The sequence below is a fragment of the Myotis nattereri genome (genome assembly GCF_964212035.1).
Source record: "Myotis nattereri genome assembly, chromosome: 2".
Classification (NCBI taxonomy): Eukaryota; Metazoa; Chordata; class Mammalia; order Chiroptera; family Vespertilionidae; genus Myotis; species Myotis nattereri.
In genome coordinates this window covers 26319423-26347386 of record NC_138076.1, presented here as the reverse complement: position 1 = coordinate 26347386, position 27964 = coordinate 26319423, and the positions used below count along the sequence as shown (strand labels likewise).

At 42.2% G+C, this 27964-nt stretch overlaps 1 protein-coding gene across 1 annotated transcript in view; it reads left to right on the top strand.

Annotated features, from left to right (window-relative positions):
• The window catches only part of KAT6A (lysine acetyltransferase 6A), a 131098-nt gene that overhangs the window by 8107 nt on the left and 95027 nt on the right, over window positions 1-27964 (top strand). Inside the window, exon 3 of the mRNA XM_081085002.1 lies at window positions 14072-14170. Within this exon, the coding sequence (XP_080941128.1) occupies window positions 14072-14170 (99 nt within the window). The remainder of the gene's footprint in view (window positions 1-14071; window positions 14171-27964) is intronic.

Here is a 27964-nt window from a genome sequence, read left to right as displayed (position 1 = left end):
AGTTTTAATTCTTTTGTTTATTGATTTAGAGAGAGAGGGAGAGAGATTTGTTTTCCACTTATTTGTGCATTCATTGGTTGATTCTTATATGTGGGTTGAATGGGGGATCAACCCACAACTTTGATGTATTGGGATGACAGCCAATTGAGCTACTGGCTAGGATAACAAGTTTTTATTCTTATATCATGGAGATAGGAATGGAGGACGATGCTGACATAGCAGTCTTTAAGTAAAGAAGGATTCTTTTAGAGAAAATTATCCTAGCCATATGTAGTGGACCTTATTTTTTGCATCATTGTAAAGACATAATGACATGGATAATGTACATTTTTGTAATGTTACTGAGTTTGCAACTGATTGATCTCAATAATTACAATTTTTTATGCATTTTTTACATTATACCATTTTTTGGTGTGTCTAAATGTTCTGCAGCCTAAGAAATTAAAAATTTGTTATTAATCATTGAAGTGTAGATTAAGTATGGATGTGCTTGGGAACTCACCGTCTCAGTAGACTTATTCAAATAAAAAAGACAAACATAAATTTAAAAGTAACTCTGGCAGAGGTGTTTGTAATGCAACATATGTTTAAGTACAATCAACTCTATAGATATGTTTTGGTCTTCTAATTAGCCTATGAGCTCTGTGTATTTTGTTAATTTTCAGCCCATAACATACCCTGAAAGAAAACTTGAGCCACTGAACAACCTTTGGTTTAGTCATTGCTAACCAAAACTACTATACCCCAAACTCTAATTCACATATCTAAACATTTCTCATATACTTAGAGCAGTGGTTCCCAATGTGGGGCACATGCTCTACAGGGGGCGCAATTTGATTTTTAAAGGGGGCAATTCGAGAATGAGTTATTAACAGTGAATTTTTTGTATTATGGTTCTAGGGTCTTCATATACAGTATATAAATATATATTGTGACATTTATGCATTTCAGTTCTCTATTATGTTTTGAAACTTGCTATTTTTTCATATCACTTCATATTACTATTTTTTTAAAAAACAATTTCTTAGTGATTTCTTCCTCAGTACTTCAACTGTAATTTCACTCTTTTATTGTTCTTTTTCATGGATGCTGTGTTCTTTGGAAGCTTGTTTAGACCAAGTTAATGGCCTTTTAGGCTTCCTTCACGTGACTAGGAGTTCACTTTTTGAATAATAAGAATTATATATCATAGAGGGGCATCAGGATTTTTAGAGATGCTTAGGTAGGGCATGGCCAAAATAAGGTTGGGAACCACTGACCTTTACTCTGTCATGGGGTAACTTCTAATAAATGGATGAAATAAAGAGAAGAAATTAATAAAAACATTATATACCACAAATTGCTTTAGGAATAGAGATCTAGATGATCTATGCATCTTCACCTCTTTCTTTGCCCCATATCAGCAAGTTAAGAGAATATAAGCAGTTGCTTATAGAAACCTATCAATAGCTAACATTTGTTAAAGGCTAACAATGTATTGGGCATTGTTCTGAGTGCTTTAACATGTACTTCCTTAATGAAGTTTTAAAAGAACTTCACATGGTTAAGTTTTATAGGCATAATATATTTATATAATAGCCCTTTAATAACATTAAGTAATACAAATTTTTATTATTGCTTCTCATAAAACACCAAATGTAAAATGAATGTATGCAAAATACATTGTCTTTTTCTTTTCTTTTTTAAAAAAATATATTTTATTGATTTTTTTACAGAGAGTAAGGGAGAGGGATAGAGTTAGAAACATCGATAAGAGAGAAACATCGATCAGCTGCCTCCTGCACACCCCCTACTGGGGATGTGCCTGCAACCAAGGTACATGCCCTTGACCGGAATTGAACCTGGGACTCTTCAGTCCACAGGCCGACGCTCTAGCCACTGAGCCAAACTGGTCAGGGCCATTGTCTTTTTCTTTATCCTTGCTGCCTAATTATTATTATATATATATTTTAAAATATATTTTATTGATTTTTTACAGAGAGGAATAGAGAGCCAGAAACATCGATGAGAGAGAAACACAGATCAGCTGCCTCCTGCACACCCCCCGGATGTGCCCGCAACCAAGGCACATGCCCTTGACCAGAATTGAACCTGGGATCCTTAAGTCCACAGGCCGACACCCTATCCACTGAGCCAAACCAGTCAGGGCATCTGCCTTATTTTTAAAAAATATTTTTATTGGTTTCAGAGGGGAAGGAAGAGGGAGAGAGATAGAAACATTAATGATGAGAGAATCATTGATTGGCTGCCTTCTGTATGTCTCCCACTGGGGATCGAGCCTGCAACCGGGGCATGTGCCCCTGATCGATATCGAACCTGGGACCCTTTAGTCCGCAGGCCCAAGTTCTATCCACTGAGCCAAACTGTTTAGGGCCTTGCTGTTTTTTATTTTATTTTTTTTTTTATTTAGTTCATTCTGACACATGGGCCAGCACTATTTTACCCTATATTTACCTTTTTTTTTTCCTTAATCTTCACAGTAGGTCTATTTTTCCATTGATTTTTAGAGAAAGTAGAAGTGAGAAAGGGAAAGACAGAGAGAAATATTGATGTGACAGAAACATTGATTGGTTGCTTCCTGCACATGCTCCAACCAGAGCCCAGGCCGAGGAGGAGCCTGCAACCCAGGAACATACCCTTGCCCTGGACTGGAATCGAACCTGAGACTCTTTGGTTCGCAGTCTGATGCTCTCTCCACTGAGCCAAACCAGCTAGGGCTACATGGCATTTATTTTGAATACTATGAAGGAGAATAGGTAATAGGAACTGTTTGATGAAACTGGAAAAAAGTATATCATTCTAGGTCTCTTGAAATTATAAGAATCTCCTTGAGAGCTTTTTTTTTTTCTTTCTTGTCTATTTCAAATATTGGAGACAATATGTTTTTTACACCAACTTGGTTCTTAGCTACGTGAGAGGACTGAATGAATCTAGGCACCAAATTTGCTGGTTAAAGTAGAATTAAACATTTTTTTTCTAGTGAATTGGGAAGCCTTTCTTAAATTACAATAAATACTTTTCATGCTGCGATTTAAAACTTTTTAAAGAAACAAACAAATCTTTTGTTTAGGAATTATTAAGAGCCTCATTTCTGGTACAGTTGTTTACTAACTGGCTACTCAGGGTGGAGTCAGTTCACAAAGGATCTGCAGCAAATGAATTAGAACATTTCGACTTCACTCTTGTGCTTTTCCCAGCTGGAGCAGGATTAAGACTCATTCAGCTGCAGCTGGTTCCCAGGAATATCTAGGTTGTTTCTTTCTGGACTTTCCTTTGACAGGAAAGTCGTCGTTCCCAATAGATGTCTTTCATCAGCACTATACATAACTCTATAAATTCAAGTTCAAAGAATTACTTTGAACTTGATTTAGGGAACAGGTGAAGAAACAGTTCATAGTATGGCACTACTTGGTTAAGGGCTGAAATTAAGCATAGAGGTTATAATTTAGATTTGCAGAGTGCCATTCTAGGTTAAAATAGTTTTTAACTGCCAGCAATTAAAAAAAAAAAAGATTGACTAGTGTGGCTCAGTGGTTGAATGTGGACTTATGAACCAGGAAGTCACAGTTGGGTTCTCATTCAGGGCACATGCTCAATCCCCAGTGTGGGTCATGCGGGAAGCAGCCAATTGATAGTTATCTCTCGTTATTGATGTTTCTATCTCTTATTCCCTCTCCCTTCCTCTCTGAAATCAATAAAAAAAAAAATATATAAAAAGACTTGCTAAGTAAAAGTAAGTCAGGGTGTAGTGTTGATTAAGGTTTTGTTTTATAGTTGGATTATATTATGTTTACAAAGTATAGATAAATTCTTAGAATTGAGTCTTCTGCAGTTTGTAGACTTTTTTATAGCAATCTTAGATAACAGTGATTCTAATTTTCACAAATAGAGAAACTGAAGGCCAAGGAGATTTAAGTATCTTGCCGCGTGCCACACAGCAAGTTAGTCACATCTGGGAGAAGTGATCAGACTCTTCTCAGTTCTGTGCTTTTTTTCTAGACTGCAGTAATGCTTTAAAGTATTAGAGAGCAATGAGTATAAACTGATGTATGTAGAACACCCTTCATGGAAACCATAGAATAAAACCCTGGTCTAGAGAATTTTGGTGTTTTTTTTAAACCACATATATGTAAATCCAGTTGTTTCAGTGTTTGAAGATAGCTATATGCTCTAAAAGTCAAAACAGTTTTTGGGGGAGCAGGGAGGGACTGCTTTCTTATTGTCCAAATTAGAGAAATTAGAATCTTCTTATGTGTTTAGCTAAATATTATTAATTTAATTTTATTTTAATTTGAGAATATATTAAAGCTGGGGACAGTGAAACAAGGAAGGGCCTAGGATAGAAGAAGCAACAGGAGAGAGTATAGGCAGGGCTGCTTTGTCTATCTAGAAACATTATGGGAAAGAAGTGAGCCAAAGTGGAGCTGCTGTTAGCTCACTGGAAAGTCAGAAATGGGGCCTTAGAGACAAGTTCATGGAATTAGCCCAGGATGAGCAGCTGCTGCCCATTGCTTCCTTGGTTGCAAGTCTTGTGGGGAATCTTAGAGTTTAGGAGAAAGAAAATTTACTGGAAAAGGAGATTTGAGTGGGTGTACCCCAAGGAGGGCACGCCTATCTAAATATTAGAAGAACATGTTGAGTGATCTTAATGCCGCCAGAAAAAGCACTCCTGGAGTTTTGTTTTGTTGTTGTTGTTGTTGTTTTTAATATATTTTATTGATTTTTTTTACAGAGAGGAAGGGAGAGGGATAGAGAGTTAGAAACATCGATGAGAGAGAAATATCAATCAGCTGCCTCCTGCACACTCCCCACTGGGGACGTGCCTGCAACCAAGGTACATGCCCTGGACCGGAATCGAACCTGGGACCCTTGAGTCCGCAGGCCAACGCTCTATCCACGGAGCCAAACCAGCTAGGGCACTCCTGGAGTTTTGAAAAAAAATGTCCACTTACAGTTAGGACTGATTTTCAGAAAATCTACAGCTCAGATGACCTCTGAGTGACTTGGATAATTGGTTTGAACTTGAAAATTTTAAGACTGAGTTAGGAAAGTACAAGGCTTTCTATTAATCTGTGAAATAATTCTTATTAAAGGCATTAAGTATGGGTGGATTCGGTGTATACAGTTTGGGCCCTGGCTGGGTAACTCAGTTGGTTAGAGCATCATCCCAATATGTCAAGAGTGCGGGTTCAATCTCCAGTCAGGGCACATACAAGAATCAGCCAATAAATGCATAAGTAAATGAAACAACAAATAGATGTTTGTCTCTATCTCAAATCAGTAAGCAACAACAATAAAAGTATGTAGTTGCCGAGACCAGTTTGGCTCAGTGGATAGAGCGTCGGCCTGCGGACTGAAGGGTCCTAGGTTCGATTCCGGTCGGGGGCATGTGCCTGGGTTGCGGGCACATCCCCAGTGGGAGATGTGCAGGAGGCAGCTGATCGATGTTTCTCTCTCATCGATGTTTCTAACTCTCTATCTCTCTCCCTTCCTCTCTGTAAAAAATCAATAAAATATATTAAAAAAAAAAAAGTATGTAGTTTATCATTCACTGTTACGTATATACTAGAGGCCCGAATTTCATGCATGGGGGATTGTGGGGGGTTGGGTGTCCCTCAGCCTAGCCTGCCTCCTCTCCAATCTGGGACATCCCTCTCTCAATCCGGGACTGCTGGCTCCCAACCGCTTGCCTGCCTGATTGCCCCTTAACCACTCCCCTGCCAGCCTGATCAATGCCTAACTGCTCCCCTACCAGCCTGATCGCCCCCAACTGCCCTTCCCTGCCGGTCACCCACAACTGCCCTCCCCTGTTGGTCCAGTCACCCCCAACTGCCTTCCCCTGCTGGCCTGATTGCGCACAACTGCCCTCTGCAGGCCATCTTGTGGCCGTGGGTGTCTCCATCTTTGAGGGTGGGGCAGTCAATTAGCATACTCTCGCCTTATTGGCTGTGGGTGCCGCTATCTTTGCGATGGTGTGAGGGTCAATTAGAATATTCCACCTTTATTAGATAGGATAGTATCTTGATTCTGGGTGATTGTAATACTAGTACTCAAATCTTAAAGGGATGGTAGTAGATAACATCATGTTTGCCATTTTTATCTTTATAGTAACAGTTTATCTCTGCATTACTTTGTCATAAAACTTAGCACATATATTAGAATAGTGGCAAATAAAGGTTAGATTGGGCTCAGTTATTTATAAAATAACTAGAGGCCCGGTGCACAAAATTGTGTATTGGTAGGGTCCCTAGACCTGGCTGGTGATCAGGGCTGATTGGGGCTTCCTTTGTTCTGCGCCGCCCCCTGGTAATCAGCGCACATCATTGAGAGTGATCGAACTCCCGGTCAAACTCCCGAGGGAACACTTTGCATATTAGCCTTTTATATATAGAGATTGGTGGTTTTAAGATTATTGGTAAAACTTGTTAAGGAGAAAATGATGTAGAAAGAACATGTGGGAGCTAAAAACTGAAAATCTTTGTGTGAAAGACAGCTGATTCCTTTGCTGTTTACTTCTTGTGCTGGAGAGGTGGATTCCATGTATGTGGGAGGTTATTATGCTTATATTGTAGGCTGCTTTTTCCTCCAAGGAATTGTGAACTGTCCTTGACCTAGGAGAGCTGGTGTTAAATGTTGTTTTTCAATTCTTTCTGCTTAGTAGAGTGCGGATTTTTCTTTTTTCTTAGTCATTGGCCTACAGTGAAGCATTTAACTCTTAAATTTTCTAGAGCCTGTAACAGAACTCATGGAAACATTACATTTTCTTTGTGTTGAATGTGATGCTGTGCTTTAATGGTTTTCCAACTTTTATATTTGGGACATCTTTAAATACCAGTTTAGATCCTCTTTCACTGTTTTCCTGCTTTAGTTATCACAATTCTTCTCATGCGAGTCAGTTTTCTTGAATTTTGTTACATAAATCTAAAGCCCTGTTCTTTCTAAAGCAGTGGTCTTGACACTAAATCCACTTTAGAATTGCCAGATGAGCCTTAAAATAGTAAACACAGAACCAATTAAATTATACTCTAGCAATGGGGTGCAGATTTCAGTTTTGTTTTAAGTCTTTGTGTGCATCTTATAGCCAGGCTTGAGAACCACTGTTCTAACACTAGAACCAACATCTCTAGTATAATGGGAAGTGGCTTAGGAAATTAGGGGACAGAAGGAGTAGCTACTTTTTACCTAATAATGGAAATTCAGACAAATACAGGAAAAAACATCACACTTCCTTTCATGAGCACACTTTGAATCCAGGACAGTGTACTTCGGAAACCGAAATTCTCTTTTATTCTACTCCCTGACCATAACTGCCATAACCTTTCTCTACTAATTCCAACTGCACTTGCTCTTTTATTTCATCAAGGTCTCAGACAGTACATAGTTTCAAGAAGGGTCCCCTGTGTGATTCCATTGGGTGCCCACCACTCAAGGTTGCCTTTTCTTCTAGTTACTTGGCATTCTGGTTTATCACTTCAGTTATTTCACTCTTGTATCTAATTGATAACCCAAACCTTGAAATTAAGCCAACCATTTTCTCTCTCTGCTCCTATTTGGGGCGGTTTATCATTTTGATGAAAATTGCACAAACCATGTGGTGAGGTGTCACTTAGAAATATGTGACCTCTAATCTTAGCTCTGCCATCTGCTTGGGGATGTATGTCTGTGTCTGTAGTCTTGTTCTCTTGCTGCAGTTCAGTGTTTCCTCCAACCCTTTTGCCTTTCTTATTTTTAACAGACACTGCAATATCCTACTTCTTCAAATAGAATCTTTGTGACCAAATGAGCTCATTCAACTTATACCTTCCCAAACTAACCTAAATACATCTGTACTTACTGTTACCCCCTTGCTACCTTTTCAGAAGATGTAAAAGAAGTGTCTTGTCTAGAGCTAATCTTTCCATTTATGTGCAGGATCCTGTTCTCTCCTGTCTCAGGGGGCTTGTTCCATCACTCTTTGCCCCTTAAGGTGGGGAAGTGTCAAATTAAAATAAAAACAATCAAAAACCACTTCAGATCCTTCTCTCCATCTACACTCTGTCTCCTTCCCTTCATTTTGAAGCTGCTGCTGCTTTTTTAAAAAAAGGCTATATTCATTCCAAATACGTTGTAATCTGGCCTTTGTTCCTTGAGCACCATTAAGAAGACTTGTGAATAGTTTTTAGTTTGTGTCTTTTAGCATTTAGAACTTGTTGACCATAGTCTCTCCTCATTTGACTTCTGGGATAATTCTATCTCCCTAGGTGTCTTCCCTGCTCCTTCCATTTTTCTGGTAATTCATTTTTAGTTACTGGCTTTTTATCTTTTGCCTTTCAAAAAATCTTACTTGTTGGATTCCCTAAGGTTCTGTTCTTTGCCCACTTAATTGTTTCAACTTTTCTGAGTTATCTCTAGACTTATCTCCTCTATATTAAATTCATATCTGAATCCAAATATCTCTTTTTCACTCCAGACATCTCTCTCACTATGTGGTGTCTTATCCCAGTCACTCCAAATTCATGATGACCCAGGTGGAATTTATCACCCTCCTCCAACTTGCTCTTCTGATTTCTTACTGTGGTGGGAGACATTGCCATTGACTCTGATTACTAGTTATCTCCTATACCTTATTTGCACCTCTTTTGGATTCAGTTCTAGTTCATCCCCACCTTTTTTTTTTTAATCCTCACCAGAGGATGTTTGTTTGTTTGTTTGTTTTTTTAAATCAATTTTAGAGAGAGGAAAGGAGAGAGAGAGGGAGAGAGAGAGAGAAAAACATCAATCAATTGCCTCCCGTATGCATCCCGAATCTGCAACCTGAGTATATGCCTTGACCAGGAATCAAACCCTCCACCTTTCAGGATATGGGAGGACACTCTAACCAACTGAGTCACACCTGCCAGGGTTCATCCCCATTTTTCCTACTTCTGTAACAACTCTTTTAATTAACCTCTTCTCCATTCTAGCTGCTACTTTTTTAGTGTAGGTTCTTGTCATTTCTCTCCTGGTTTACCCTAGTAGCTTCCACATTGGTTTTCCTTCCACCATCATCGTCTTCCTCCAGTTCCCATTACTGCCAAAAATGATCGTATTAAAACACAATTAAGAACACAGGCTCAAGGTCCAGACTATCTGGATTTGGATCTCATTTTAGCACGACTTGTTTTATGACGTTGGATAATTTGTTTAATCTTTCTTTGCCACATTTCTTTCTGTAAAATGGGGACTATGCCATGCCTATCTCATAATGAAGTTGTCAAGATTTAATGAGTAAATACACACCAGTGCTGTCTAATCGAGCTTTGTGCGATAATAGCATAATCTTTATCTGTGCTCAGTACAGTAGCCAGCTCTTGAAATGTGACTGATTGACTGAAAAACTGAATTTTAAATTTTATTTAATTGTAATTTAATTGAAATAGCAGCATATGGCTAGTAGCTGCTGGGCAGTACAGAATACATGAAGTCCTGTGCTCTATAAATATTAGCTATTATCATCATCTTTCTAAAATTAAAATTATTTCTTAAAACCCTTCAGTGCCAAGTTCCATGGCATGGTATGTGATTTAAAAAAAAAATTTTTTTAAAAATTTATTTCAGAGAGGAAGGGAGAGGGGGAGATAGAAACATTAGTGATGAGAGAGAATCACCAATCGGCTGCCTCCTGCACACCCCCACACTGGGGATCGAGCCCACAACCTGGTCATGTGCCCTTAACTGGAATCAGACCCGGGACCCTTCAGTCCGCAGGCCGACACTCTATCCACTGAGCCAAACCAGCCAGGACTAGTATGTGATTTTTAATTTGCTTCTTTACCCCCTGCATTGTTTCAAACTTGTCTACTACTATATTTTTACATGCTCTCTATGTCCCACTATACCAGTGGCTCTCCAAGTGTGGTCCTGGGATTAGAAGTAGCAGTAGTGTCACCTGAAAACTTGTTGGAAATGCAAATTTTGGGGCTATATTCCTGGCCTATCATTTAACAAACTGGGTGTGAGGTCCAGCAACTTGTATGTTGATAAGCTCTTCCTCCTTCGGAATCAGATGCTTACTAAGGTTTTAGAACTGTGTATTTCAAACTACTTACAGTTCCTCAGATCCACCTCATTTTTATTTTCTCTTGCTTCTATGTTTTATCTCTCATTGGAATGATCATTCTTTCCCTCTTTGTCACCAACTAGCACTAATTTAACCTTGCAGACTTAGTTTAGGCCAGCGGATCTCAACCTGTGGGTCGCGACCCCTTTGGCGGTCGAACGACCCTTTCACAGGGGTCGCCTAAGACCATCCTGCATATCGGATATTTACATTACGATTCATAACAGTAGCAACATTACAGTTATGAAGTAGCAACGAAAATAATTTTATGGTTGCGTCACAACATGAGGAACTGTATTTAAAGGGCCAGAAGGTTGAGAACCACTGGTTTAGGCATATACTCTTTCTGCTGCTTTCTTCCCTTTCTTCCACCTATCCTGCTTCCAAGCTGATTCAGTTCTCTTTATGCCCCTCCTATCTTGTACATAACTCCATCATAGCTTGTTTTACATTGTATGCGTTAGCCTCTCCTATTAGACATTGAATTTAGGATCTTGTTTTTCACCTTTGTATACCTGTTTATCTAGCACGATGTCTGGTATACTGTACAGGTATTTATGGAACATCTTCCAGGTGCCAGCATAGTGATTAGGTCATGAGTAAAGGAAATATAGTCCCTGTGATTAACACACAGTGGTTAAGTTCTCTGATGGGATAAAACAGTGCGGTGGAAACACAGCCGGTGGGAGATGTTAGGGAAATCTTCTCAAAGGAAGTTACATGTTAGAGGTTAGTGAGGTGGGGAAGCACATGGGTGGTGTGGGAAAGAGTTGTTCCTGCAAAGGGGACAGCATGTACAAAGGCCTAGAAGCAAAACATAGGCCCATAATAAATGTTTAATTGAATATGAATAAAATACCAAATCACATGTCTAACTTTTAGAACTTGGTTTTAAAGTCACTACTCTCCCCAGTAAACATTCATTAGCATTTTATATGGCTAAGGTATGTGATAGGGTAACCTCCAAGCCAGCAGGATACATTATCTTTTTTCTTTTTAATGGTAGAAGAAAGGATATGTTTTATCTGAAGAATTATTCTACAGGGTAACAGCAGTAGTGGCAGAGGTAAACACATTCTTCTCATTGCATAAGAATAGCCCAAGACTTTAAACAAAGAACTTCAAATTTAGAGCACTAACAAAGCATATCATTAAGAAGGCTGTAAGGTGGCCAGCATGAAAACCACAACTGTTGTCACTTGATATTGGCCCTTTTTGCTCTTGTTGCTGCCATCCTAGGCTGCCTGTTGCTCTCAACCCTCATTTGAAAGAGCATCAAGGCTTTAGTAAATGTACTGTGTAAGCCCCAGCTTTTAGTTGCTGTTGAATACCTGCTTTTGTTTGGGATTTTATATATGTAATTTTCAGTAAAAACTCATCTTTTACTCTCTTTTTTTAAAAAGAATATTTTTAGTGATTTCAGAGAGGAAGGGAGAGGGGGAGAGAGAGAGATAGAAACATTAACCCCTAGAGTGCCGGGGAGCGCCATCATGCTCCTCCTGTCTTTCGCCAAAAGTGCCAGGAGCGCTCCCGCGCTCCTCCTGCAGGGTCCAGTTCTAAGTCTGCTTTTATTAGTGATGACGATATTGCTAAATATGTCAATTCTTGCTGTGAAGATGATGATTTTGTGGAAGATACTGAATATGTAACTTCAGTTCCTTGCGATTCATAATTTTTTTCCTAAACTGCTGTAAAATCAGCAAAAATGCCTTGGCAATTTTAGCATAGTTCCTAGGATATTGGTTGGCACTCAAAGGGTTAATGATAAGAGAGAATCGTTGATCAGCTGCCTCCTGCACACCCCACACTGGGGATCGAGTGCACAATCCAGGCATGTGCCCTGACTGGGAATCGAACCCTGAGCTCCTGGTTCATAGGTCAACACTCAACCACTGAGCCACGCCGGCAGGGCTCATCTTTTACTCTATTTGAATGCTTTACAAGTGGGTTGGCTCCATCATCTACTATCTTTGAAAGAATGAGAAAAATAATTTTATTTCTGATAACTTAAGCTAAGCAGAGAACTCATAACTTCAGCCAAGAAAGCCAGAGAAGGAAAAGGGGTAAAGTCTTTTTCTCCAAAACTTTATCTGGATGGTTATAACATGTTTCTGAAGTGTCTCACAGATTTTAAAGGATTTTGCTTTCACGTATATCTATAATAATAATAGGGTAATATGCTAATTAGACCAGATGTCCTTCTGGACATCATTCCGGACGAAGGTGGAGCTGGAGGGAAGCCGCCCAGGTCCTGGATGCAAGGGGAAGGAGGGTCTACTCTTGCATGAATTTTCGTGCATTGGGCCTCTAGTCATATATAACACTAGGAGCCCAGCACACGATTCGAAATTGTGCGGCACCACCCACCCTCGAGTCACGTGTCTGGCCCTGCCTCCCTCTCCAGCCCTTGAAGCAGCTGTGGCTGCTGCTGATCAGCCCTCCCCCCAGCCCAGGCGTGCGGAGGCCCCTGCTACCCCACCCCCGATGCTGCACATACAACCTCCTCCTGTCCGGTCGACCCGTTACGGTGTCCTGGTTAATTAGCATATTTCTCTATTTTAGATATACACCAAGTGGCCAGATTATTATGACCACCTGACGTTTGTAGGCAAACTAGCTATAATTTTGCCCTGAAGTTGCTAGAGGGCTAGACCATTATAAATAGGAAAGCAGGTAGTTTACCACGACAGAAGTGATTTTTCTCTGAAGATATGGGTAAACAATGCGATTTAACAGCCTTTAAACATGGGCGATATATGTGTGTGTGTGTGTGTGTGTGTGTGTATGTGTGTGTGTGTGTGTATATATAATATATATATATATATATATAAAATATATATAAATTGTATATATATAAAATATATATATATATATTTTGAGTGGCCAGATTATTATGACCACCCCATCAGCACTTCATTGGGCTACCTTTTGCCTTCAATACTGCGGCGATTCTTCTTGGCATTGACTCCAAGAGATATTGAAAGGTGATGCGAGGAATCTGACACCATGCCTGATGAGTAGCACTGTCCAGTTCTGTGAGATTTGATGGTTGTGGAACCAGCTGCCTGATGGCTCTTTTAACTTTGTCCCACAAATGCTCAATTGGATTGAGATCTGGTGATTGTGGCGGCCACCTAAGCAAGGTAAAGTCTCCCTCATGTTCTTGAAACCACTCCTGCACAATACGAGCACCGTGGCATGGCGCATTGTCTTGTTGGAAGAAGCCATCTCCATTGGGATACGCCATCAACATGATAGGATGAACTTGATCAGCAATGATACTTAGGTATGTTGTGCTATTCAGACATTGTTCCACACAAATTAAAGGGCCCAAATCATGTCAGGAAAACATGCCCCAAACCATAACACTGCCCCACCAGTTGAAGGGTTGTACTCATGCATGTGGGGTGCATGCTTTCATGCTGTTTCCGCCAAATTCTCTGCCATCTGGATGATGCAACTGGAAACGTGATTCATCGGACCACATGACTTTTTTCCAACGCTCAACTGTCCAATCCTTGTGTTCCTGTGCGAATTGGAGGCATTTTATCTTGGTAACTGCAGACAGCAAAGGTGTTCGAACAGCCCTTTGGCTTCCATATCCCATATGATGCATTGTACAGCTAATTTGCCTACAATCGACAGGTTGTCATAATAATCTCGCCACTCAGTGTGTGTGTGTGTGTGTCTGTGTGTGTGTCTCTGTGTGTGTGTGTGTGTGTGTGTGTATCCCTCGTTCAATGGCTGTTAAATCGCGTTGTTTACCCATATCTTCAGAAAAAAAATCACTTCTACTGTCGTGGTAAACAACCTGCTTCCCTATTTATAATGGTCTGGCCCTCTAGCAATGTCAGTGCGAAATTATAGCTAATTTGCCTACAAACGTCAGGTGGTCATAATAATCTGGCCACTCAGTGTGTGTGTGTGTATAGTAAGGAAGGCAATTCATGCTATGATAGTCAGGTTTTAATCAGAATTATATGCTTAATTAAGGGAATAAATGGAACTAGAGCCCAGGTCTCTTTCAAGTCCAGGACGCCTTCAGCCACATCAGACTGCCTCTTGTTCATGAAAATGACAAGCATTAAAAAAGTAGGTACTCCTTTAACATTTATTACATCCATCTGTTAAAGCATTTATCAAGTCATATGTGTTATTAATCTTTGTATCCAGTTCCCGGTACTTTGTAAGATGCTCAGAAAATGTTTGTTGAATTGAAACTGTCGGGCTTAAACTGGCGAGTGGAATGTTAGAAACAGGTTGATTTTAAAAAAGCATTAACTCACTTAATAAACTTAGAAGCTGAATCATTTATCCTCTCAAAATTTATAGGCTCTATAAATTAAAAGGAGAAAAGGAGTTTTAGATGTTTTCTGCAAATGTTTGATAACTCACCTGAAAAGTACCATTTGCTACCTCCTTCAAGGTAATATTTGTTCTCTATTAACCATGTAGTATTTTTTTTAAACTTTAATAAGTTATGTTTTCCTAATAGAAAATATTTATTAGTACATAAAATTTAAAAAGTACAGAAGAATATTCCATGGAGAGTATTCTCCTAAGTCCCAGTCCCTTGCTAACCAGTTCTGGGAGGCAGCCAGTGAGTTTTGTTTCTTTTCTACCTTCTAAGGAGATTCTGTGTGTTTAAAAACAATCACTTTATTGCTCAGCTGGTGTGGCTCAGTGGTTGAGCGTTTACTTATGAATCAGGAGGTCACGGTTTGATTCCCGGTCCCCAATGGAGGCATGCAGGAGGCAGCTAATCAGTGATTCTCTCTGATCATTGATGTTTCTGTTTCTCCCTTCCTTCTCTGAAATCAATAAAATACATACTTTAATAAACCCCACATCACTATATATTTATTTTTCCTTTTGTTCCCCCCTCCCACAGTTAATAACATACCTTAATACATTGTTTTGCACCTTAGTTTTTTTCTCCCCATGTAACAACAATATTTTTTTTTAAAATATATTTTATTGATTTTTCACAGAGAGGAAGGGAGAGAGATAGAGAGAGTTAGAAACATCGATGAGAGAGAAACATCGATCAGCTGCCTCTTGCACATCCCCCACCGGGGATGTGCCCGCAACCCAGGTACATGCCCTTGACCGGAATCGAACCCGGGACCTCTCAGTCCGCAGGCTGACGCTCTATCCACTGAGCCAAACCGGTTTCGGCAACAACAATATCTTAAGTGTGTTTCATATCAGTACAGAAAGCTTGGTGATATTCCATTGTATGGGTGTACCATAATTTATAAAACTAGACCCTGGCTGATGGATGTACATTTCCAGTTTCCTATGATTATAAACAGTAGTCAGTTGAATAACCTCCTTCATTTGTCATTTTACTTTCAGTTCCTAGAAGTGGAATAATTAGGTCAAAGAATGTATTCCTTTGTAATTTTGTATTTCTGAATTTTTCTTCATAGAGATTCACCAACAAGTATATAACAGTTCTTGTTTCCCTACACCCAGGGAATCATAGTGGTATCAAACTTTTTGATCTTTGGCAGTTTGATAAAGGAAGAATCATCCATTTTTTACTCCATTCTTTCACCCTCATTGGAGTTTGTTCTGCCAGCCTACTGACGAGCTACAAATTCTATAGATCAGCTATCTTAAATCAATTGCTTAAAAGCAAGCAATTCTTAGAGTTAATCAGAAATTTGTTCAGTTTTTTTTTAAGCTGTTATGATGATGTTGCTTTAAGAAATATCTAGGTCTTTTGCCCCCTGGCCAGTATTGCTCAATGGTTAGACTGTCAACCCACGCACCAGAGGGTTTTGGGTTTGATTCCTGGTCAGGGCACATACCTGGGTTACAGGTTCGATCCTGCATGTGGGAGGCAACCAATCAATGTGTCTATCTCATATCAGTGTTTCTGTCTCTCCCCCACCCACCCTCCCTTCTATCCTAAAAAAAAAAAAAAAAAAAAACAATGGAAAAATATCCTCAGGTGAGGATTAAAAAAAACAATAAGAAAAGAAAAAGAATATCTAGGTCTTTTTGGTGAGTCTCTTGTAAGTAGTGGCCTATACTGGTAGGTTTCTGTCCTGTAGAATGATGCCCCTTTCCCCCCAAATAAAAATCTTAACCTATTACTTTTCTACTGATGGCAGGGAAACTCTATTTGTTTGTCAGTCTTTTTAAGTGCATGTTACATAGTACTTGTATTTGAAATCTATATAATTTTGAATAAATATTATATGCTGCATATTATACTTAGGTCACAACAATACTTTAAGGAGGTTATATATTTTATAGATGAAACAAAGGCTGATAGAGGTCAAGTGATTTGTCCAAGAAAATACTAGTATAGCTAAAGTATAGGAGCTAGAATATAGAGGCTAGTGGAGTGGTCAAAAGAAAAAAAACACCACCACTATGAATTCATAATTGAGATAAACCGAAGTTCTGGTGAATTGGTACAGAATTAATACAATACTCGTTCTGATTAGTTTAGGGCTTGTAGAAGACTACGATCTTAGCCTCATCATTTATTTGTTGTTTGACTTCTAAGTTACATTACCCTCCATTAGCTTCACTTTCCTTTTCTGTGAAACAGGGATAGTAATTGTACCTAAATCACCAAATTCACCAAGTAGCTACCTTTTTTAATTTTTTAAAATCCTCACCGGAGAAGGTTTTTCCATTGATTTTTAGAGAGAGTGAAAGGAATGGGGGAGAGAGAGAGAAAACATTGATGTGAGAGAGACACATTGATTGGTTGCCTCTTGCACGAGCCCTAACTAGGGCCCAGGGCTGGGTATCGAGCTTGCAACTGAGATACTTGCCCTTGACCAGAATTGAACCCGGGACACTTCAGTCTGTGGGCAAACTGACCAGAGCAAGCAACTACTTTTAAAGATTGTTTTTAGTGTGAGTAGGTCATAGCTCCAATAGTTTTTTAGCCTTTGTTTTTAAAAATAAATAGCAGGAAGTAGTGCTGACTTCCCTCTTCTTTTTCCAGTAAAACAAAACAAAACAAATCAATTTATTAACCCACAAGATAACTGTCATATTTTGAAGTTTTCATGAACACATATCAGTTCTAACAGGATATAGAGCCCTAGCTGGTTTGGCTCAGTGGATAGAGCGTAGGCCTGTGGACCAAAGGGTCCCGGGTTCGATTCCAGTCAAGGGCATGTACCTTGCTTGGTTGCAGGCTCCTCCCTGGCCTGAGCCCTGGTCGTCTCGTGCAGGAGGCAACCAATGGATTTGTTTCTCACATCAGTGTTTCTCTCTGTCTTTCTCTCTCTCTCTTCTACTCTCCCTAAAAATCAGTGGAAAAACATCCTTGGGATGAGGAGTAACAAAACGAACAAACAAATAAGCAGGACATAGAAACAGTATGTAGATAGTTTTTCACATTCTCTATAATTTTATTTAAATTAAGATGGATGTCTTCTGGTCATTGTCTTTGGAATAGGCAAAATATTTGAACAGTTCTCCTGTTTGGTCCATGTATGTATGTATGTATGTGTGTGTGTGTGTGTGTGCGCACACGCCTGTATACACACACACACACACACTAGTGACTCAGTGCACAAAATTCATGCACATTAAAAGGGAATTAATTAGAGGAAATATTTTAATATTGCTATTTGCCCTTTCTCTATAGTAGAAGTGTCAGAGGTGAAAGAAAATTACTACAATGTATATGAAAATCCTCCTGTCAGAGTCTGGGGCACGCCATGAAATCCAGAGTCAAGTCCCCGCCCACCCACGTGCGCCTCGAAATTGCGTGAGACCCAGACCTGGCCGGCCCCACCCCTGTCAAGCCCTGCAGGGTGGGGGGTGCGGCCTTAGGTTGCCTGGCCTGGGGTGGGGTGCATGGCCTGAGGCCCCCCAGGCCAGGGCAGGGGGCATGCCTTGAGGTCCCCGTCAAGCCCTGCAGGTGGGGGTCGCAGCCTGAATTCCCCCGTCAAGCCTCGCGGGCGGGGGTCGCGGCCTGAGGTCCCCCAGCCTGGCACCGGGGTGGGGGGGCATGGCCTGAGGTCCCCCGTCAAGCCTCGCTGGGCAGGGGGCATGGCCTGAGGTCCCCTGTCAAGCCCCGCCGGGCGAGGGGCGCGGCCTCAGGTACCACGGCCCGGTGCTGGAGCAGGGGGTGCGGCCTGAGGTCCCCTGGCACTGGGGTGGGGGGTGCGGCCTGAGGTTCCCCATCAAGCCCTGCTGGATGGGGAGCTCAGCCTCAGGTCTCCTGCTCCGGCCCAGCGCCACGCAGCCTCAGGTCCCTGCTGATTGCTAGTTAAGGCTTGTAATGGGAACTTGACCTCTGCTGTGGGTTCAGCCATCTTGTGTTATGAAATCCCTGCCTCCTTTGTGGGTGTAGCCATATTGACTGTTATGGTGTGATGGTCAATTTGCATATTCCCTCTTATTAGATAAGATCTTTTAATGATTTTTTACAGAGAGGAAGGGAAAGGGATAGAGAGTTAGAAACACCAATGAGAGATAAACATCGATCAGCAACCAAGGTACATGCCCCTGACTGGAATCGAACCTGGGACCCTTCAGTCCACAGGTCGACACTCTGTTCACTGAGCCAAACCAGTTAGGGCTGGTCCTATATTTTAGTAACAATGTCTGTCTTCCTCCAATAAAAGAACAAGTTAAAGTTGTCAATATAAGGTCTTTATTTTGTTTATTGAAGCTCAAGGTTAGGGTAAGGATAAAGTCTTGTAGTTGTTTTTCCCAAATGCATAGTGACCTGCCCCATATTGGGAATCAAACTAATGACTTTTAATATAATTAAGTACCATTTTGTATAGCACTGCTTTTCAAATTTGGATCTGGGAATCTTGTTAAAATGTAGTTACAGGTCTTTGGTGAGGCCTGAGATTTTGCATTTCTAACAAGTTCCCAAGTATTCCACTGCTGCACAGCACACATGTTGAATAGCAAGTTTCTGTAGTACTGAATCTCTCCATTACTCTTGACTGATTATTTTAAATCGGGTGCCTATATTCAGACATTCATTCAAATTTCTGCTTAATGTCTATGTCCCAGGCATTATGCTAGGTATCTACACTAATAAAAGAGAAACATGGTAATTGGTGTACGACCATTACCCTTCCCATTGGCTAATCCCCCTGTCACTCACAGAGTAGGGCCAAGATATGCAAATTAACTGGCAGCCAAGATGGCGGCCGGCAGCCAGGCAGCTGATGCGAACAGGGAGGCTTGCTTGCTTCAGTGACGGAGCGTTCTCCGCCTGACTTGCCGGCCTATCAGCTGCAACTCTAAACAACTATGTTGCGAATAAAGAAGCTAAAAAAAACCCAGAAACCTGATTTACTCAGCGGAGCTTCAGCCAGCCGGACCGCAACATTGTATCAAATACAGACAGTAAACAAAGGCCAGAAACCTGTTTTCAGCAGCCGAGGCCTCAGAGCTAAAGCTGGCCCGGAATAAAAAAAGAAGAAAAAGAAAAAAAGGAGTGGTTGGGAACTTCAGTCCCAGCCTGAAAACAGCCCTCAGCTACTCAGCCAGACTGGCCAGGCACTCCAGTGGGGACCCCCACCCTGAAGGGTGTGTGACCAGCTGCAAACAGCCATCATCCCGTCACCCAGACTGGCCAGGCACCCCAGTGGCGACCCCCACCCTGATCCAGGACACCCTTCAGGCCCCCACCCAGCCGGCCCCCACCCATGCACCAGGCCTCTATTCTATATAGTAAAAGGGTAATATGCCTCCCAGCACCGGGATCAGCGGAGCAGCGAGGCCTCCCAGCACCGGGATCAGCGTGACAGGGGGCAGCGCCCAAACCCCCTGATCGCCCTGCGGCTCTGTGTGTGGCAGGGGGCAGGGCCCCAACAACCCCCGCCCCCACCCCCCCACACACACACAGGCCCTGCTCTGTGTGATGAGGTAGAGCCATAACCTCCCCATTGGCCCTTCCCTGAGTGTGACAGTGGCGGCACCCCAAACCCCTGATCGGCCCTGCTCTGTGGGTGATAGAGGGCAGCGCCCCCCCCCCCCCCGCTCCCCACGGGCCCTGCTCTGTGTGTGATGGGGTAGAGTCATAACCTCCCCATCTGCCCTGCCCTGAGTGTGACAGTGGCGGTGCCCCAACCCCCTGATCGGCCCTGCTCTGTGGGTGATAGAGGGCGGAGCCCCAACCCCCTGATCCGCCCTGCCCTGAGAGTGACAGGGGGCGGTGTCCCAACTCCCCTATCGGCCCTACTCTGTGACAGGGGGAGCTCCTCAACCCCCTGATCGGCCCTGCTCTGTGCGTGACAGGGTATGGAGCCCCAACCCCCCTGATGGGCCCTGCTCTGTGCGTGACAGGGGGTGGCGCCGCAACCTCCCCATCGACCCTGCCTTGAGTGTGACAGGGGGCGGTGCCCCAACCCCCCAGTCGGCCCTACCCTGAGTGTGACTGAGGGTTGTATTGCAACCTCCCAATCCACCCTGCTCTGTGCATGACAGGGGGCGGCGCCCCAACTCCCCAATCGGCCCTGCTCGGAGCCCGACCAGGGGCTGCACCTAGGGATTGGGCCTGCCCTCTGCCACCCGGGAGCAGGCCTAAGCCAGCAGGTCGTTATCTCCCAAGGGGTCCCAGACTGCAAGAGGGCACAGGCCGGTCTGAGGGACCCCCCCTCCCCTTCCCCCGAGTGCACAAATTTTTGTGCACCAGGCCTCTAGTCCTATCTAATAAAAGAGAAACATGGTAATTGGTGTACGACCGCTACCCTTCCCATTGGCTAATCAGTGAGATATGCAAATTAACTGCCAGCCAAGATGGCGGCCGGCAGCCAGGCAGCTTGAAACTAACATGAGGCTTGCTTGCTTCAGTGACAGAGGACTCCAACGTTCCCCACCTGCCTTGCCGGCCTCTGAGCTTGCAGTTTAAAAAACATTGTAACAAATATAGAAGCTAAACAAAACCCCAGAAACCTGCTTTCAGCAAGCTGAGATCTCAGAGCTGGAATTGATACAGAGTTTCGATTATAGAACCTAAACAAACCATATACCTGCTTTCCCCAGCGGATGCCTAAGAGCTGGAGCCTCAGAGCTAAAGCTGGCCCAGATTAAAATAAAGAAAAAGAAAAGAAGGAGCAGTTGGGAGCTTCAGTCCCAGCCTGAAAACAGCCCTCAGCCCCTCAGCCAGACTGGCCAGGCACCCCAATGGGGACCCCCACCCTGAAGGGTGTGTGACCAGTTGCAAACAGCCATCATCCCCTCATCCAGGCTGGCCAGGCACCCCAGTGGGGACCCCCACCCTGAAGGGTCTGTGACCAGCTGCAAACAGCCATCATCCCCTCACCCAGGCTGGCCAGGCACCCCAGTGGGGACCCCCACCCTGATCCAGGACACCCTTCAGGGCAAACCAGCCAGCCCCACCCATGCACCAGGCCTCTATTCTATATAGTAAAAGGGTAATATGCCTCCCAGCACCGGGATCAGCGGAGCCGCGAGGCCTCCCGGCACCGGGATCAGCGTGACAGGGGGCAGCGCCCAAACCCCCTGATCGCCCTGCGGCTCTGTGTGTGACAGGGGGCGGGGCCACAACCTCCCTATCCACCCTGCTCTGTTCGTGACAGGGGAAGGTGCCCCAACCCCCTGATCAGCCCTGCTCTGTGCCTGATAGGGGGGAGCTCCCCAACCCCCTGATCGCCCTGCAGCTCTGTGTGTGACAGGGTGCGGCGCCCCCCATCCCTCACGGGCCCTGCTCTGTGTGTGATGAGGTAGAGCCATAACCTCCCCATCTGTCCTGCCCTGAGTGTGACAGTGGCAGCGCCCCAACCCCCTGTTCGGCCCTGCTCTGTGGGTGATAGAGGGCGGTGCCCCAACCCCCTGATCCGCCCTGCCCTGAGAGTGACGGGGCGGTGCCCCAACTCCTCTATCGGCCCTACTCTGTGAGTGACAGGGGGGAGCTCCTCAACCCCCTGATCAGCCCTGCTCTGTGCATGACAGGGGGGAGCTCCCCAAACCCCTGATCGACCCTGCTCTGTGCATGACAGGGCACGGAGCCCCAACCCCCCTGATGGGCCCTGCTCTGTGCGTAACAGGGGGTGGTGCCGTAACCTCCCCATCGACCCTGCCTTGAGTGTGACAGGGGGCAGTGTCCCAAATCCCCAATCAGCCCTACCCTGAGCATGACTGAGGGTGTCATCGCAACCTCCCAATCTGCTCTGCTCTGTGCATGACAGGGGAAGGTGCTTCAACTTCCCAATCGGCCCTGCTCTGAGCCCGACCAGGGGCTGCACCTAGGAATTGGGCCTGCCCTCTGCCACCCGGGAGCAGGCCTAAGCCAGCAGGTCGTTACCTCCCGAGGGGTCCCAGACTGCGAGAGGGCACAGGCCAGGCTGAGGGACCCCTTCTTTCCCCCCCGAGTGCACAAATTTTTGTGCACCAGGCCTCTAGTTGGGATGATAACAGGGATTTTAGAAAGGTAGCTTGCTCTTAGTCAAGTGGGGAAGCCATGGAAATAATAAGAAAGTATATGAAGTGGTAATGGGTAAATACAGGGAGCTCTGAGAATCTAAGTACAAAAACTGCTCTTTAAACAGGTTTATGAAGATATTAAAATTAATTTGCCTGATGTATTGATATCTATAAGTTCTTAATTAGTGGAGCTTTGATTGAATTGATAGTCTAAAACAGACATTGGCAAACTTTTTCTATAAAGGCTCAGATTCTTTAGGGCCCAGTGGTTCTCAGCCTTCCTAATGCCGGGACCCTTTAATACAGTTCCTCATGTTGTGGTGACCCCCCACCATAAAATTATTTTCGTTCCTACTTCATAACTGTAATTTTGCTACTGTTATGAATCGTAATGTAAATATCTGATATGCAGGATGTATTTTCATTGTTGGCGACCCACATGTTGAGAACTGTTGCTTTAGGCTTTGTGGGCCATACAGTCTCTGATCAAGTCTGAGCAAAGCATCCATAGGCAATATGTAAATAAACAGGTGTGAATTCTAGTAATACTTGATTTACAAAACATCTGGAGGGCTAGATTTAGTCTGAAGGCCATTGTTTGCCCAGCCCTGCTCTAAACAGCGTGGGCATCCTTGGGTATTCAAATCATTACCATCATTTAGGGTAGCAAATAGAAGTGGCCTCTGGAGTTTGCTTTCTGGTTTTACCAGTTGTGTAGTTTTTGGGCAAAGTATTTAACCTTTTGCCCCTCAGTTTCATCATGGGGTCATGATACTGCACATAATTTTGGAAATGATAAGAAACACTGTGTTCGATAGCACCTAGTATAGCACTGCTAAATATTTATTTTATTTTATTTAGTTATTTTTGCTAATCCTCACCTGAGGATATTTTTTCCATTGCTTTTCAGAGAGAGAGTGGAAGGGAGGGAGGGAGGAGGAGAAAGAAATATCGATGTACGACACATCAACATGTTGCCTCCTACATGGGCCCTGACTGGGGTTGTGTGCCCTTGACTAGGAATCAAAACCTTGATCCTTTGGTGCGGGGCTGACGCTCTAACCACTGAGAAATGTCAGCCAGGGCTATTATTTATTTTTTAATTGAATTTATTGGGGTGACACTGGTTAACAAAATTATACAGGTTTCATGTGCATAATTCTACAGCACATCATCTGTGCACTGTCTTGTGTGTTCACCACCCCAAGCCAAGTCTCGGTCCATTACTGTTTATCCCCCCATACCCTTCTTCAGCTACCCTTCCCACCCTCCCACCCTCCCAATCACCACATTGTTGTCCGTGTGCATGAGTATTTCTTTTTTTCTCTATGCCTCCACCATTCCCACCAAGTGCTCCCATCTCCCCAGCTGTCAGCCTGCTTTCTCTGAGTCTCTCTTTTGCTTGTCAGTTCATTTGATTCCACATATGAGTGCGATCATATAGTACTTATCTTTCTCTGACTGGCTTAGCATAATGCTTTCAAGGTCCATCCATGCTGTTGCAAAGAATAAGATTTCTTTCTTTCTTACCCTTTAAGAATAGTAGTAGTCTCATGGAGTAGTATTCCATTGTGTAAATGTACCACAGGTGTTTTTATCCACTCATCTACGGATGGACACTTGGATTGCTTCCCAATCTTGGCTATTGTAAATAATGCTGCAATGAACATAAATGTGCATATATTCTTCAGAATTCTTTAGAATTACTGTTTCAGGTTCCTTCAGATGAATTCCCAGAAGTGGAATCGTTAGGTCATAAGGAAGTTCCATTTTTAATTTTTCGAGGCAACTTCATACTACACCCGTCTACATTCCCACCAATGGTGCCTGAGGGTTTCCTTTATTCCACATTCCTCTCCAGCACTTATTGTTTCTTGATTGTCATGCATATTTAGAACACTTGGTAAATGTTGAATCAAATAATTTCCTGACCTCAGCAGAGATGGAGAATAACTATAGTCTTGACTGTAATTTAAATAATAGTGGTTTCTCTAATATTGCCACTAGGAACAGCTTTCTGACATTTTTGTAGCTCTTTAGTAAACTAACTTGGATTTTTTTGCAGAATTGAGAATTTATAATATTGTTAGTCTCTTTGAGCTGCATTAGTAAAGGGAAAGGTAACATTGAATACTTATAAGTAAAAAAATTGCTTTTTTAGCAGAGTTAGTCATGCCTCCTATATCTGTCTCCCATTGCTTTAGTTCAGTTCTTTTTTTCTTTCTTGGGTTACTGTACTCTCTTTCAGCTGGTTTTCCTTCATTCAATAAATATTTAGTGATATTTGACATGTGGTAGGTACTGTTCTACTTGCTGGGGATTGAGCAGTGAACCAAATGGAAAATCCCTGTCCTCATGGAGCTTGTGCTATCTAGCAGACTTCAGCCTAGACCAGCGGTTCTCAACCTGTGGGTTGCGACCCCTTTGGCAGTCGAACGACCCTTTCACAGGGGTCGCCTAAGACCATCCTGCATATCAGATATTTACATTACGATTCATAACAGTAGCAACATTACAGTTATGAAGTAGCAACGAAAATAATTTTATGGTTGGGTCACAATATGAGGAACTGTATTTAAAAGGTCAGAAGGTTGAGAACCACTGGTCTAGACTTTTGGAGTTCCCTCTATACTTTTGTCTAATTACTCTCTTTAAAATATCATGCCCTCCCCTTGTTTAAAATCTTCAAGTCCAGTGGATTTCTAATCCTTCTGGATAAAATTAAGCCTCTTTAGCCTTTATGCAACTTCACTTGTTGCCACACTTTATTAAACCTTCAGTCTTTCAACATATTGCAGTTCCTTGTAGTTAACCACACTCTCTTGCCTTTCAGTTTTTATTTGTATCTCTCCTTGGAATATCATCCTTTTAGATACTACTCCATGCACAGACAAAATAGCTCATACTCATCTTTTAAAGTTCCTTGACCTATCCACTACCATTACTTGATGAGGTAACTTTCTGTATGAACATAACATATTCTCATCATATGATGGCATGCTGATGCTATGATGTCTTTCTCCATGTGTTATGGTAGTCTCTCTGCTTCTCCTGCTGGAATTAAAGGCAAGGGCTGCTTTTTATTTTTTTATGTCTCCGTGTCTGTCAAGCAGCCTGGCTCATAGTTTGAAATATTCATTTAGCAAATGAATGAAGTACTTGAGCTATCTCAGCACTATCAAGCTGACTGGAGATTGTTGAGGTTTCATTCAATATGCCTTTGACTTTATGGAGTGCTTACTATGTGCCAGCTAATAGAGATGAATAGAAACCTGCTGTTAGATGAATCAACAATATGCCTGACATCTTTCTTATTTTCACAGCAGATGTCCGTTTTATTTCTCTCTTTCTCTCTCAATAAATAGCCTGTATCGAGTCGCTAAATAGTGCTGATGGTATGTTCTTAATGAAATAGTGTTTTAAACTATTGAAGAAAGACTGGTAAAAATTTGGGGATCCGCAAACCATTTTAGGATTATATGAGTCCTGGTTTGTCCACAGAAACGTTCTGTGGGCACCTTTTGATAAGATCAAGAAAGTGTTAGCATCCAAACTTGCAGAATGGGGTCAACAGCTTGGAAGAAAGTTCTGGAGGCCAGTGTGAAATAATCTTTAAGAATTACTGCATCACGGTGACACCTTGGGTGATTCAAAGAATGATACCCTAAAAACAGCAGCAACAACAAAAATGAGCACTGACAACTCTCAATAGAAAAGAGACTCAGAGATGAATTCTGAATTTAAAAAGGTTTAAGGACCATTAAAAATTTAACTAGTAAAAGATTGACAAAAATAAACTGCGGGAAAATGGAAGTATAGGCAACGCTAATATTTTTTGTACACTCCAGAGATCCAAAGTCATTTGAATAATTTAGTAACATACAAAATATATTTTACACAACTATATTTGCTCATTAAATTGTTGTATTTACTATCTTAAAAATGTGAAGGCTTGGAAATATTTTCTTCCCCCCAATTAAGAATAAAGTCTTGACTTTATTAAATGCTATTTTGGGAGAAAATTTTTTTTCTGTTCCCTCTGTCCCCCACCTTCATAGTAGAGCTGTCTACTTGTATTTCACCAGTGCCCCTCTGTTTTAAATATATTTCTTATGTTCATATTGCAGTTCTCTTTGACTCCTATTTTATGAACATTTGACTTTTGTATTTGTAACCATTAATCTCTCAGTTGGTTGTTTTTATGTTTACAGAGATGTTAAAAGTGTTAAAGTGTTTTGTGTACTTATGCTGGTGTTTTTAACTTAAGAATATGCATATGTAAATATTTTGAAAAGGACTGTTAAAATGTACAAGGTGGGGCAAAAATAGGTTTACAGTTGTGAGTACACGAAAGAATTTATTCTTGTAGTATTTAAAAAGGTTTAAGGACACTTAATTTGCAACCTATTATTTAAACCTACTTTTGCCCCACCCTGTATAGTGTGTGTGTATTTCTTATAAGGAAAGGTTTTAGTTAATCTTTGAATAATGAACCTTGATGTTAATATTTATTGCTCACTTTTATTATTTTTTTTCACTTATTTATTGATTTTAGAGAGATGGAGGGGAGAGACATCGATTTGTTGTTCCACTTATTTATGCGTTCATGATTCTTGTATATGTCCTGACTGGGGATTGAACCCACAACCTTGATATATCGGGTTGACGCTTTAACTGACTGAGCTACCTGGCCAGGGCCAATTTTTATTGCTTTTATTTTTTTTAATTATTATTTTTAAAATAATTCTTTATGGTTGAAAGTATAATATATGTCCCCTTTCCCCCCCATTAATCCCCTCCAACCCGCCCCGACACCCCGCACCAGGCCTTCAGTACCCTATTGTCTCTGTCCCTGGGTTATGCATATATGCATACAAGGTCTTTGGTTGATTACCTTCCACCTACCCACCCTCCCCCACCCTCCCTCTGAGATTCTGCACTCTGTTCCATGCTTCCATGTCTCTGAAACCACTCTGTTCATCAGTTTATTTTGTTACTTAGATTCCACATATAAGTGCGATCCTGTGATATTTGTCTTTCTCTGACTGATTTCACTTAGCATAATGCTCTCCAGGTCCCTCCATGCTGTTGCAAATGGTAAGAGTTCTTTCTTTTTTACAGCAGCATAGCATTCCATTGTGTAGATATGCCACCGTTTTTTAATCCACTCATCTGCTGATGGGCACTTAGGCTGTTTCCAAATCTTTGCTATGGTGAATTGTGCTGCTATGATCATAGGGGTGCATATATCGTTTCTGATTGGTGTTTCTAGTTTCTTGGGATATATTCCTAGAAGTGGGATTACTGGGTCAAATGGGAGTTCCATTTTTAATTTTTTGAGGAAACTCCATACTGTTTTCCACAGTGGCTGCACCAGCCTGCATTCCCACCAGCAGTGTAAAGGGTTCCTTTTTCTCCACATCCTCACCAGCACTTGTCATTTGTTGATTTGTTGATGGTAGCTATTCTGACAGGTGTGAGGTGATATCTCAT